This window comes from Corvus cornix, chromosome 17 (genome assembly GCF_000738735.6).
Source record: "Corvus cornix cornix isolate S_Up_H32 chromosome 17, ASM73873v5, whole genome shotgun sequence".
NCBI classification, from domain to species: Eukaryota; Metazoa; Chordata; class Aves; order Passeriformes; family Corvidae; genus Corvus; species Corvus cornix.
Genome location: NC_046346.1, coordinates 9685085 through 9699602, shown reverse-complemented (window position 1 = coordinate 9699602; position 14518 = coordinate 9685085). Strand labels below are relative to the sequence as shown.

Here is a 14518-nt window from a genome sequence, read left to right as displayed (position 1 = left end):
CAAAAAGCAACTCTGCCTCTGTCAGCTCCATGCTCCTGCACTGCCTGGTGAGGGTAAGTTGGCATGAGTCTCACTTGGTGAATAATGACCAACAGTGGTGCTGGTGCCCTGAGTCAGGTGAAATCCTCTCTTAGTTCAAGAGAGAACTGGATTTTTTTGGTGTTCCTCTTGGCAACTTGTGTAGAGCCTAAATAGCGTGTGTGTGTGTGTGTGTGTGTGTGTGTGTGTTAACAGCCAAAAACTAGGCAGTTCCTGAGCTTGGGTTTCCCTCTCTTTGTCACCCTTGAGCTTTACAGAATCATGGAACCACAGAACATCCTGAGCTGGAAGGGACCCACCAGGACCATCCAGTCCAACCCCTGGCCCTGCACAGACCCCCCAACAGCCCCACCCTGGGCATCCCTGGCAGCGCTGTCCAAACGCTCCTGCAGCTCTGGCAGCCTCGGGGCCGTGCCCATTCCCTGGGGAGCCTGGGCAGTGCCCAGCAGCCTCTGGGGGAAGAACCTTTCCCTGCTCTCAGCCTGAGCCTCCCTGGCCCAGCTCCAGCCGCTCCCTGGCTCCTGTCACTGTCAGAGAGCAGAAATTGGAGCTGCCCCCTCATGAGGAGGCTCCAGACTGTTCCTATGAAGGGTGAAAAACCCTTTCATTTTAGGAGTTAGTGGGAGGACTGCATCCTGCAGACTTTTCCCCAGCCATGCCGTGTTTGTAGGTGATCCAGGAAGGGTTCCAACTCTGGAATGCATTGTAAGAAAACATTACCTGGTGTGTAAAAAAAATTGTAGGACGTGGGTGGTGCTTGCCAGTGAGAACTGTGTGAAATGAGGGAAATTGTGCTCTGTTAGTCCAGGCAGTAATTCCAGTTCCTTGAGCTGCAGTGTACAATCCAGAGAAGTGGAATGGCTGATTCTTGGGGAAGATCTGTATGATCTGTTTTGTCTCCTGGACAGCTGCTTTGGTCCTGGGAGAGACAGGAGCTGATCTGCTGGGATCTTCCATGTGCCCAACCGTAGCTCAGGTTATTCTGAGGGCTGAAACAGATGGGTGAGCGTGGGGAGCCTGACCTCAGTTATAAATAAGGGCCAAAACTTCTGATTTTGTGCCCAGAAATGACAGATGTTGATTTCTAGATCCTGCTCAGTCTGCAGAAGTCAAGCCTATATTGTCTGGCTTCTCAGGAAAGCACCTCAACCTTGATTCACTCTGGATATGGCATCCTAAACATTCCTGATGGAAAGTGGTCCGTGGTGCCAGACTTTAATGGTTTTGTCCACCCTGATGCCCCCAGCTCTCTAGCACAGCCCTCAGGGCTCTCTGCCAGCCAGAGCATTTGCTCCCTGACAGCCTCTGTGCTCATTTCTGGTGCTGTTCGAAGCTTTCCAGCCTTGCAGGAGTGGAAAGGAATTGATTCTTTCTATTTTCATCCCTGCCTTCAGTTCTGGAAAGTAGGACAGGGAACCAGCTCACGATTCCTGGCACCACAAAGCAGCGTTGAGGCAGCAGCGAGAGCACAAAAATCTGTGAGCAGATCACAGAGATGTTCTAACATCGCTGCAGAGCTGGGATCACATTTCCTAGATTAGCTTTGCCTCTTCTGAGCTGAGTTAGTTTTTAGAATTCTAACTTGAAATTTAGACCTGCTGGTTGCTGATGGAAATGCTGCTGAGAAACTGCTTGGGAGCTGTGGGGGCTGAACTGTGAGACAACCTTTGGCGTGCTGGAAACGCGTGCTGAGAAATAGAAAGAGATTTTCTGCATCTTTCTTTTAATTCTCTGAGTCTGCCCTTGGGGTTTAAATATATTCAGAACCTGTCATCCATCTCCAACTGGAGTTGTGCTATCTTTATATGAGTATTTGAACAGGGCCTCTCTGAAGTGGCTGGAGCCTTCCCCAGGGTTATCTGCCTTACAAAGTGAGCTCTGTAATGTGCCCTCTTTCCAAAATGCTGCACACAGGAACTGGGCAGATTGTGCGTCATGGCTTCAGCTTGATGTGGCACTGGGGAATAGGTCAGGAGAGGCTGTGCTTCTGGATTTTTCTGTCTTTGTTCTCTTGGTCCATTCCAATAAGTGTTCCTCGACTGTAGGAGGAGTGGACATGAAATGGAGAGAAGGAATTCAGTGGGAATGCCGTGGTCACTGAGCGAGGCTGGCAGGAGCAGGGGTTTAATCAGCACCGGTGCCAGAATGACATTTTTCTTCAAGACAAGATTGATCCCAAGCGTTAGAAGCTCAAACAGCCCCAGGATAAAGCTTCAGTTCCTCCGTGTGCCTCAGCAGCATTTGAAAAGGTGCCAGGAATTGTTTGAGGGAGCACTGAGGATTTGCTTTGTCACAGCACTGATCAAACATTGGAAGTTTCAATCGGAGCCCCCTTGCTAAGCTCCCTGATTCCAGGCCAAGCCGGTGCTTATCTGATCCGGGGCTGTGTGAAGCTTCAATAACATCCTCGCTTTATTCAAGCTGAGGATCTAATTTAGCTCTCCTCCTCCCTTGTCCCTTAGAAGAAGCCCTTAAGAAAGCTGGTAGAGGATAATCTCAGCTCCTGGAAAGAGCTCCCAGAAGCTGTTCTGTGGATTTGTGTGGCTGTTTGCTCTATTTTACTCCAGTTGTTTTTGTTTTGTAGAACAGAAAACCCTTGGCAGGCCTGTTTCTCATGGCAGCTCATTCACAAGGTCTCTGTGTGGCACAGAACCCTTTTACAGGTCCTTTAACTAAATCACATCTGGATGTGAAGCTCTGCAATTCCCTGCTGTGGAGGCACCGGTAGATTGTTATCGAACATATTTAATGTCTCTCTGGTGACCAGTGACCTGTGTCAGGGGAGGTTTAGGTTGGCATCAGGGAAAGGCTCTTTCCCCAGAGGGAGCTGGGGCACTGCCCAGGCTCGCAAGGGAATGGGCATGGCCCATCCAACTTGGCCTTGGGCACTGCCAGGGATGCAGGGGCAGCACAGCTTCTCTGTGCCAGGGCCTGCCCACCCTCCCAGGGAGCAATTCCTTCCCAGTATCCCATCCATCCCTGCCCTCTGGCAGTGGGAAGCCATTCCCTGTGTCCTGTCCCTCCAGGCCCTGTCTCCAGGTTTCTTGTAGGCTCCCTTCAGGTATAATTTTCTCTAAATCAAAAGTTACCTAAAATGGAGCAAGCTTTGTTTGGATTAGTTGTTGTCTATCAGATAATTCAATTTGCAAGGCAATCCATAGCATTCACAGAATGAAATAAATGTCCACAGGAAAATATTTTCCAACTGAATTCTCATGAAAATCACTTCCAAAAGAGCTTTTTGTAAATCAGCTCTTGAGTTTCACAGTTGAATAGGAGCAAAAGCTTTAACCAGAAGCCAGCCTTGGAAGATTAGCAGGGGTAGGTAATAGTTTGAAATATTTAAAGGGATTATCGGAAATACAGCACTGCAGAGTGACTGTAACCTCTTAGTGTGGGAATTACAGTGGCTATGGAGCAAGTGGTGCTCTGATAACACCTCAGCCCCAGGATGGATGGAGCACTCAGCCCTGTGCTGGCACCGTCAACAGCAGAGCTGAAATCCTGCCTGGCCACATCCTGCTTTTGAAACAGGAATTAATCTTCCTAAAGTAAGGAAATACAGTCCCTTGGGATGTGGTGTTCAGGCCTTGCCCTGCCACGATTGCAGAGGCTGCAGGTCTGTGGACTAACTGAACATTAGTTAAGCAGAGGGAAAATTAATGGTTTCCCAGAATCTTCTCTGCAGCCGATGCAGAAACAGACTGTCCCATTAGACAGGAGAAATCGGGGGGTCTGGGGTGCTGAGGGAGCCTCAGCAGGTCTCACTGGGATGGAGTTGATCCTGAAACAACCATGAAGACGAGATGTTTGCAGGTAGAGGAGGTGGTGAGTGGTGAGCTGGGTCAGAGAGGTGGAACTGTGCTGAGGGAAGTGCTCTCCAACACCATGTGAGAAACAGAAATTCTTTGTCCTGTTTTACGCTGCACAAAAGTGTTCTGGAGAGTTCATCTGAAAAGGGGGGTGGATGGCAGGAGGAGGAGGAATAATGGTTATTTCCCTTGTAAAATGTCTCACCTGAACATCCTGCCCTGGGCCAGGGCTATGAGCTGACATTTGCAGTGGTGTCTGTGGGAGCTGGAGGGCTTTGGGGCTCTTGGAGAACAGCACTGATGCACCTGGAGCCCCAAGTAGCTTTTGAAATGGAGATTTACTCCATTTTTTAGACCTGCTAGGTCAGATTTCATCCTTGTGGCCTGAAAACTCTTGGTTAAGCTCAGGAGAGTGGGGTTTTGTGTGCTTTGGGGATATTTTCGATGGTGAACTCGGTCACCTCCCCAGCCCAGGCAGACCCCACGGCTCCAGGCTCGCTCCATGAGCCCCTGTAGTGCCTCTTTGGGTGTTCTGTGACCTTCCTGAGTCACCTCCCAGCCTGGGTAGGCAGCAGTGGGTGGGAAGCTGTGTTCCCTGGCACAGTTTGGGGAGCTCTGAGCAGGCCTGTCCTGACAGCCAAGTGTCCAATCCACGGCTCTGCTGCTCGTTACTGTGATTAACTGTGATTAATTGAGCTGGGTGCACTCACTGCCACTGCTGTTCCTAACCATAAGGAAGGATTAATTCAACTGCTTCACCAACCAAAGCAAGCTCAGCTGCATCCCCAGCACGAGGGGTCCCAAAGTTGCGTTTGCTTTACAGGCAATTAACGATCCTCACCTAAATTAGGAACCTCCTGGTGTTGTTTGATCTGTCTGGGCTCTGACTCGCTGCCTTCTTGTAGATTTTTCTTCAAGCCTTAAATTGAAACTGCCTGATCCTGTGCCAGCAGGAGGGGTGTTTGCAGGGCTGGGTGCTAGAAGAGACTGTAAAATCCAGGATGTGCCGTAGGGATGAGCACAGCAGACACTTCCGACTGGGAGGGCTGTCTAGCCCTGGGTGACGGTGACACCCTGGGAATGAGAGAATTTTGCTTGTGCAGATGTCTGGGAAGCGTTCTGGGCTATTCTGGCGCTATGATTGGGAAAGACTGGTGTTCCCTTGGGAAGGGGTGCAGAAGGCTCTGGGAAAAGCAGTGCCCAGGCTGTGCCTGGCTCAGGAGTGCGGGGCAGTGCTGGGGGCTGCACCCCCAGAGGATGGACACTCGCTGTGTTGTCCAGGTCCTGCCCTACCCCTCTGCCTAAACCCTCACTGCCAATTCCCTGAGCTTTCTGTGAATTGTTAAGGTTGGAAAAGTCCCCCAAGATCGTAAAGTCCAACCATTCCCCCAGTACCACCATGATCACCACTAACCCGTGTCCCCAAGTGCCACATCCACACATTTTGTGAACACTTCCAGGGATAGTGACTCCACCGCTGCCCTGGGCGACCTGTGCCAGTGCTTGACCTCCCTTTCAGTGAAGAAGGTTTTCCTAGTATCCAGCTGAACTTCCCCTGGCACAGCTCAAGTCTGTTTCCTCATGTCCTGTCACTTCTCACCTGGGAGAAGAGACTGAGTCCCACCTTAAATTTCTTACAAAATGAGCAGGAGGGTTAAGGGACTGCTGAGTCACAGGCCAGAGTCTGAACCGAGGTACCCACCCTATACCTGCCTTTCTGCCTCCATCTCCTCCAGACACACTTGGGATAACTGTTTCCCTTCAATCTCTGTCATTTTGCTCCTAGCCCAAGGGCTTATTCCTGCTTGTTCCTCCTCCTCCTCCCTGTCCAAGCCATCCCTGTCTTCTCCCAGATCCCTTGGCTTCCTTGTTGTCTCTTGGGCTGCCCTGAGCTGTGCTGTTCCTTCCCGTGCCCTCCTGCTGTGTGGGAGTGAGAATAAAGGGGCTTGGAAAGCTGAAGGATGAATTTTTCCTCTCGTTTTTCAGTTCTCCCCAGCTGCCCTGACTTTGGGGAGAGCTGCTCCCGCTGCCCTGCACAGCGAGGGCTGTGGGTCGATCAGGTCAGGTCTGTTCTCGATGGAGAGATGGGATTTGTATTGATTTCTCCCTCAAAAGGATGGACAAGTCCCTTTTAAAGGAAAACATTGCCTTTTTGTGGAAGGATATCTAGCGTATGTAATATAAAACTGTGGAAATTTCAGTTCTGAGCTCGGATCCCAAATTGATGTTCCTTGGACGTTGCCATGACTGCGACAGAGTGACTCATCCCGTTCTGGGGAGCAGCTTTGCTTGTTGTACAAAGTCACCAGGGAAATAATTTTCCCTATCTATACATACCAAGGCTGTAAGGTTTGCTCCAGCAAACAGGACAAATAATATTTCCTGGTAATAGGAGCAGCCAACTGGAAAATGAGACCAATAGGTTCTATTCTTAGTTCCATCATTAACCTTGGACATATTTTGTAACTTAGCTGGAGCTCTCCTTAGCTGCCTGTAAAGCAGAAAAAGTTATAAATACAGGAGATGGTTTTAGTAAGTAATTAAAATTCTGATGCTTAAGTGCTTTAGAAGTGTAAAATGTTCACAGCCCCTCCCGAAACTGCTGAAGGAAAGTCCTGCTCTGCTGCTGCGGGTTTAGGTGAAGCCTGTGAGCTGGGTATTGAGCAAATATGCTCTGGGGGCAGATTAGCTCCTTTAGCAAGGGCAGTCAGGCTCTATTTTTGTTAAGAATTCCCTGTTCCCCTGAATTCTCCCCGTAGTTGGGGCAGTTTTCTGTAGCTGCATGCAGTGCCTTTGGGAAAGCCCAGAGCCACAGAGCCTGGTGGTGTTGAAGTGGCAACAAGTTGTGTGGTTGGGTGATGGTCAGATTCTGGTGTATTTTGGACAAAGGGAAGCATTTTAGATCCTGTCTGAGATTCCAGGATAAGGCTGGGAGCTTTCCTGCTGTCATTCCCACATCGGTGGCAGCAGGCATGGATGCTGTGTGCCTGTTCTTGGGGCAAGTAAGAGGCACTTCCAAGGGATTTATCGTGGTCACTGAGGAGATGTTGATGTGACATCTTCAGGATCTTGCAGTCATGGCTATGGGGCAGAACTGGCCCAGGCTCAGAGAGGTGGGGGATGCCTCTGGATGCCTGGAAGTGTCCCAGGCCAGGTTGGACAGGGCTCTGAGCAACCTGGGCTAGTGGAAGGTGTCCCTACTCACTGCAGGGGTTGGACTGGATAGGCTTTAAAGGTCTCTTCCACTCCAAACCATGCTATGAAATCCCTGAAATAACCTTGGTTAGCTTTTATCTGTGCTCCACTACAAGTCACCATGTGCTGGAAGCCTCCTGTTTGCTCTTCCCCCTTTTCCCCTAGAGAACTTAAAATATTTTAATGCTTCATACACAGCGTTCCATAGTGCAGGGCAATCTGCAGCATCAGCTTTCGTTGTTAAAGCAAGATGTATAAATGATTCAGGTGGGCATCCTGACCTGTCTTGGTGCCCACATGGCCCTTTATTGGGAAGATGCATCCTGAAGTGCCTGTTCCTGTAGGAGCAGTGTTTGTCCAGGTAACCTGGCTGCTGCTTGTTTTGCCTGTTAACTTTGGAGAACTTTGGTTGGTTTTGGTTGTTTTGGGGGTTTTTTAATGTCCTATTTTGATCTTGAATTATTTGTCTGGGGGAGAATATGTAATGATTGCTCTGCTAATCCTTAAGGCATTTAAATGACTCTTCTTCTTATTTGGTAAAACATCTGTGTAGAGCTTTCTGAATAAACGCTGCGTTTTCCATGTCTGTCGCTTTTTGATATTGCAATGATTTGTCTTCTGCTGCCCCACTTGTCAGGAGTTATTGATGGTTCATGATGGAGAGAGGCTTGTCAGTTTGGAGATACGTTTGGCTATTGGAATATTAGTTTATATTGACGTGAGTCCTGCTGGAAAAACAGCTGGGAGAACATCTGTGCCTTCAAACATGAATTACCAGGCAAACATGATTGGAGGGGGACAGCAATTTCTTAGGTAGTTTGCTGTGATTCTGCAGGTGTTGAGGGGGTGTATTTATCCCTTTTTTTCTTTTTTCCCCAAGTGTTTTAAATTGCCTACTGTAAACCATTCACCAGGACTGGGGAAGGGTCTGTTTGAACACAGACTTGAACCTTTTTGAGCCTTTAGCACCTACAAAAGGTGTAACTGTGCAGCGCCCACTGAGCAGTGAGAGTGACTTAGAGGTGCAGGTGCACTGCAGAGAGAAATGAGGAGAGCTGAGAATGCAGTTTGACATATTTCCCCAAATAATCAGGTTTTTTTCTTTTTTGTCTTTTTCTTTCCCCAAAGCAAGTTAAATCCTGCTTGTTCTGGGGTTGTTTTCTTTTCTTCTTTTTCCAAATTAAAGTAAAACAAGGTAGGAGAAATCAAGACAAATGATCAGTCACTGTATATTACAGCCAGCAAAGAAGCTACATCTGCAAACCCTTGACTCTGTGTGGCTCAACTTGAGGGAACATCTTTAAAAAGTTTGGAAGCCTCCATGTGGATACTCTCCTTCTAGTACATTCTGCCTGAACGTTTCTTGTTTTTCCTTTCTCTCCCAGGTTGTGACCAGACTTATTCACTTGCTGGGCGAGAAGATTCTTGGCAGTCTGCAGCAGGGAGGTAAGACTCATTCCTGGACTATTCCCATTGATGCTGGGGCTTCCTTGGAGCCAGACTTGCATCCTTAAATTTGGAAGTAGGCAGTGCATACTTGGAAAGGAAATTCATTGCTAAATTTCAGTCTAGAGAGGAGAAGGCTCCAGGGAGAGCTCAGAGCTCCTTCCAGGGCCTAAAGGGGCTCCAGGAGAGCTGCAGAGGGACTGGGGACAAGGGATGGAGGGACAGGACACAGGGAATGGCTTCCCAGTGCCAGAGGCAGGGATGGATGGGATATCGGGAAGGAATTGTTCCCTGGGAGGGTGGGCAGGCCCTGGCACAGGGTGCCCAGAGCAGCTGTGGCTGCCCCTGGATCCCTGGCAGTGCCCAAGGCCAGGCTGGACATTGGGGCTTGGAGCAGCCTGGGACAGTGGGAGGTGTCCCTGCCCATGGCAGGGCTGGCACTGGATGAGCTTTGAGGTCTCTTCCCTCCCAGACCAGAGAGTCTGTGGTCTGTAACAGCTGTAGGTACACATGGATGGTGATTTTTATTCTGTGTACACATGTTGTTTTTGGCAGAGCATGGTTAACGGGGTGGGGGGATGGAGTGATTTGCAATTGAGATAGAGAAGTGTTGCTGCCTGTGTGCAGTGAAATTTCCCTGGAATTTCTTGCAAGAGCAAAGTAAAGGGAGCATTGGAAACAGCAGCTGTAATGGGCTGGGGTCAGAGCACTGTGCTGAGCAGCAGCATAAAGACTGACTTAAAATGCCTGTATTTGCAGTATTTTAATGGATTGTCTGGGAGGAAAAGGCCTGCCATGGGTTGGTTCTGAAGCTTTGTGTTTGTGGCAGTACCAACACAAAGTCTCTTTGCAGACTGAAGGGAGTAGGAGGGAATTATCCCAATTTTCTTGAGCAGCATTTAAAAGCAAGCAGATGCCTGTTAACTGCTGAAGATGTTGTGGGGCTCTTTGGTGCTGAGGAATGTTTGGATTTGGGTTGGTTGAGGGGTTTTAATTATTTCAGTTGCTGGTTTTGCCAAATTCCAAGGAGACTGAAAATGAAGGTCACCAATTTTCCCATTTGAGAGCAGTCTGGGGAAGGGAACCTGCTGTTTCTTCATCTGCTCAGCTTTCTGGGTGCAATCACTTGAGCACAAATACCTGGTGATAATTGTACTTTAACTTCTGTGCCTGCTGAAGTGCCTCTGTGGCTCAGGGCAGAGTCTGGGAAACAGGGCAAAATGGAGGAAACAGAGAAGGTGGGAGGAAAATTAGTGAGAGTAACAGGAGTTCCATGAGAGAATCACCACTGAAGTTCTGAGGAGGGAAGGGCCTGTGGAGATGAAGGGATTGAGCTCTGATGTGTAACCTGTTTGAACCTACAGATATCTTGTTGAAGATCACCAAAGGGAGGGGGAAAACTATTTAATGTTCTGTGCAGAGCTGTTTTAGAAGATTTGAAATGAATAACTCAATTGCTGAATATATTTTTAAAAAGAAGTTTATCTGATATTTCTTTGTGTCTTCCAGTGGTCTGTCACTCTGGCACTGAGCCTTTGAATGGGTTTGCACAGGGGATATCAAATATTTCCATATGCCCAGCTCAAGAATTCATCTTGATGGTACATCTTAGGCCTTTGCTGGGTGAAATGAGATAAGCAGGATGTGAAATCCTGACTTAAATCCAAAATTTTTTGTGTACTTGGAGCTGAGTCGACAGGCATTAGCAGCAGAGTGAGATTTTCTGAGAAGGCTCAGCGAAAGAGAAAAAAGAATAAGAACAGTTTGTAGAACATTGGCTTTTACCTGCTCTCAGCTGTCTGGGAAGATCTTGATCTTCCTCACATGCATTGCAGATTTCTCTCAAAACTGCTTTTCCTCTGCCCGGACTCTCTGTCCTTACTCACCAAATTATATAAGAGATAGTTCCCTGGTACTTTGCTGCTACTTCAGAGGTTCTGTATTTTATTTTAATACTCCTAAGTCCATATCTGTAAAGCTCTGCATCTTGGAGAGAAGGGCAAACAGGTGGAGATGCACATTTTCTGTAGGAGCTTTGCTGAAAACAGGTATTTCCTTCCTTGCTTAGGAACACCGAAAGGAAAGGATTGATAATTTTTGGAATATTTTAATACTGACAACAGGTTTGGGGGTTTTGTTAGTTAAGCTAATTCCTCTTGTGGGCTAAATCAGTTCCAAAGTTGTGGTAAAGGGATTTTAAGTGCCTTTTAACTTTGTCTTCCACAGTCAGGTAAATCCACGTTTCATTGAACATATTCCTGGCATGTTTTTAACATTGCCTGACTTCAACCCACATATGCTGTACCAGCAACCAAAAATGATGGAAACTGATCTTTATCCTGTTAAAATGAAATATGTGGGGACTCTGCTCTCCCGTGCTGTGCAGGTCTGTGTTACATTTCTCCGACATGGAGCAGTTCGGTGACACAGTGACACTTTCCCTCCTGCCTGAAGGTGACAATCCACTGTTTGCAGCCTGGCTGACTGATGGCAGGTGTTTTCTCTGTGGGCAGGTCATCCTCTTGGACTGCACAGCTCCAGCAGCAAGTGGGATGCAGGGAATCCTGCCAGCAACCTGTCCACGGTGGCGATCATGCCGGTGTCCGAGGAGGTGCCGCTGACAGCCTTCACCCTGGAGCTCAAGCACGCCCTCAGTGCTGTGGGTGAGTGTTCCCATGTTGGCATCACAGCAAACAAACTCTGCTCGTCATTTTAGAGTGTCATGGCCGGGTACTGTCGCCTGTCAGAGGGGGGTTCACGCTGTGTTAGGGGGTAGCAATACCTGGGGGTGGTTGCAGGGCTGGGGAGGAGGTTTGGGAGAGAATCCTGTGGCCTTCCAGTGCCTCATAAGAAAAGGAGGGGGAGGGACTCTTTATATGGCCAGGTCCCCACAAGACAGTTGGGGAATGGTTTTAAACTGGGGGCAGGATTAGATCAGAGATTGGGGAGAAATTCTTGTGAGGGTGGGGAGCCCCTGGCACAGGGTGCCCAGAGAAGCTGTGGTTGCCCCTGGATCCCTGGCAGTGTCCAAGGCCAGGTTGGAACTACCTGGGATAGTGGAAGGTGTCCCTGCCCATGGACAGATAATCTTTAAAGTAATTTCCAGCCCAAACCATTCTGTGATTCTACAGCAGTGGTCAGGATGAGCCTTTTTCATTCTTCCTGCTTCTCTATTCCCATCCTTAATGTGCATTTCATTATAGTTGAAAACTTTGTTGTCTTAATGACCTGGAAATACTCACCAGCCTCCTCTCTGGCCCTTGTTTTGCTGCCCTCAGTTCCCCTAAGTCACTCCAGGAGACACATCCCATACCAGGGCACTGTTCCCACGGCACCTGAGAGTCTGATTCTCTCCAGCTCATGGGTGAGAGTCTTTCAGACCTCCTCAGCTGAAAAGCTTCATCCAGCAAAGGGTTTCTTAGGCAGTTTTCTTGTGTTGTGGTTGCACATGAGTGGTAAGCGTAAGACTCGGTGGAAGATGCTTGTGGAGGGGATCCAGATTGGCACTGGAAATCCAAAGTTTAGTCTGAAATCATTGTCCCATTTGTTGCCAGCTTGTTTGTCTGTCTCATGCCCACAAAACCATGTGTTCAGCTCACAACTGAGTCATTAATTGCTTTATCCATGGGTGAAGTTGCTTGTGCAAGTTCCAGTTCCTCACAAACCCATGTATTTAATTCAGAATTCATTTTTTGTTCATTACTGGTGTTTGACATTTCCTGAACATCCTCTTCTCATCCTCAAATGCTGTTACAGATCTCTTGAGTGAATCTCCTTTGAGGAATTATTAGTCTGCTCTCTCATGGCTTATAATTTCTTTAAGTACAGGTTACCTGCTGCTTGAGGTGTAGCCACTTACATTTCTTGGTAATTTCCTTTTTGACTTTTGGTGTCTGGAGCTGATGCTCCTGTTTGTGCTTAAAAATCTTCTGGGTGAACAGGCACAGGAAAAAGCTGATGGTGCTTGAGCTCTTGAACCTTCTGAAGCCTGAATTTCTGTGCAACTTATGGTGGAAACTCGTTGCAGTGAGAACTAATTTGTGGGTGTTTGAAGATTCCTCTTATTTTGGAGATGGCAGAGAAATGTTACATCCATAATGGAGCTGTGTTGCTAATGGGGACTCCTTAGGGATCACTGCCAGCTTGTTTTGATGTGTGACAACACTAAGAGCCTGTAAATAAAACAAACAGAAACTTAAGTAGGTAGATGGACTGTTCAGGATAAAAATACCCATTTGGGCTGAAAGCAGCAGGCACGTGCCAAGGGGGGAGTTTGGTGGGGTCACTCGGCCTTTCCTCCTTCACCCTTCTCCTTTTCTTTCCCTGGGCTGACGCCTGTGCAGTGCTTGGCAGCTTGAGATGGTTCTGTACACCCTTGGCACCTGAAGTTGTTGCCAAAAGGGAGCAGACGGCTGCAGTGGGAAGAGGAAAGTGTTGTGGGAAAACACAGGGAGCCATCTGGTCCCAACCACCGCTGGCACAGGAGCTCTCTGGCCCTGCAGCCACTGCTCCACGCCCAGCCCGAGCTCCCTCAGCCCCCCAGAGCTCCCAGGCAGTGCAAAACCTCTGCAGAGCTGTGCTGGGGGTGTTGGCAGCCTGCAGTTCTTCTTTCTTTATTTAGCAGAAGCAGCATTCTCTTTTTTCCTCCTTTTTATTTTTTTTAACTTGTAGCTTTTGTATTTTCTCCTTCACCCTCTCCCTGAGGGTCGTTTGTTTGTGTGTTCCCTCTCAGTGCCTCACAAAGTGCTGGGAGCCACGTGCAGGTGGTGCTTTGCTTTCAGGGAAGGGGCTGAGGTTTCGGAATGATGGTTTTTTTTCTGACTTCCTGCAACAAAAAAATGAACTGAGCAGTGGAGTGAAATTTTGATTTGTTTTCAGGTGGTTTTGCTATTCACCTGCACATTTGACATGAGGGGAGCTGTTGCCCAAAGAAGCTGCCCCATCCCTGGCAGTGCCCAAGGCCAGGCTGGACATTGGGGCTTGGAGCAGCCTGGGATAGTGGGAGGTGTCCCTGCCTGTGGCAAGGAGTGGAATGAGATGAGCTTTAAGGTCCTTTCCAGACCAAACCATTCCATGATTCCACGTGGAAAGGTTTGCACTGGGGCCTTGCTGCCACCTGAGCCCTTCCCTGAGCTCCCAGCTCTCAGATGGCTCATCAGCACTTGGGGCTTGGGGGTGAACTGGGGTCAGACCTGCCCCGGCTTTGTGGGAATGAGAGCTGCTCAAAACGTGCTTGAGAAGGCTTAATTGAAAACATTCTCTGAAAGGAACTCTCCCTTTGGAAAATAAGGGGTTTGGCTGTGTAGATTTGCTGCACTTCACATTTTTTTGGTGTTTGTTTTTTGGTTTTTTTTTTCCTTGAGCCAGCCTTTTTTCTAGTTGTCAGTTAAATGGCAGCATCTGATTACAGTACTTGACTTAACATTTAATCCATATTTAACATTTCGTCCGTATAATTTCATCGCTCTGAGCTTCAGATATGTTCCAGAGCAGTGGAGAGCAGCCTTGATATGTGGGGAGGTAAAAGCAGCTGGTTTTAGCTTTCTTTTGCAACTTAATATATTTATTATAGAAAATTCCTTCCCCTTCCTGTTAATATGAACTTAGCTGGATATTGCAGTGATGCCTTGAATTTCCCTGCTGCAGGTTGGAGATGAGGATAGAAGGAATTAGGAGGATGCAGACAGGAACACTGAGACCATTGCAGGAATCACCAGCTGCTGCTGCTCTGGGAAAGGAGCCTGGCCTCAGGATGCAGGCTGACCCCAATCCTGGTGTGGGAATTCAGGCTGGGTTGTAACACATTGTAACACTTAAAAGGTGGTTTTCCTTTTCCATGAGAAGGCTGTGGGCAGTGCTTGGAGTTGGAGCTGGTTGCAGGTGAATCTATTTAACAAGATTTTGGGGCTGGTTTTGGTAATTCTTAGCTAATTCTGTATTATTAAAGGGATATAAAAATAATGGCAACTAGAAAATCTCAGTCTGAGAGTGAGTATGTAGTCTCCACAAAAACTGGATAAGTATTC

General features: G+C 48.1%; 1 protein-coding gene across 2 annotated transcripts in view; it reads left to right on the top strand.

Annotated features, from left to right (window-relative positions):
* The window catches only part of PNPLA7 (patatin like phospholipase domain containing 7), a 117821-nt gene that overhangs the window by 50318 nt on the left and 52985 nt on the right, over nucleotides 1–14518 (top strand). For both annotated transcript variants that reach the window (XM_039561815.1, XM_039561814.1), the window contains exons 21-22: nucleotides 8432–8492; nucleotides 11006–11155. In XM_039561815.1, coding sequence (XP_039417749.1) covers nucleotides 8432–8492; nucleotides 11006–11155 — 211 coding nt within the window. The remainder of the gene's footprint in view (nucleotides 1–8431; nucleotides 8493–11005; nucleotides 11156–14518) is intronic.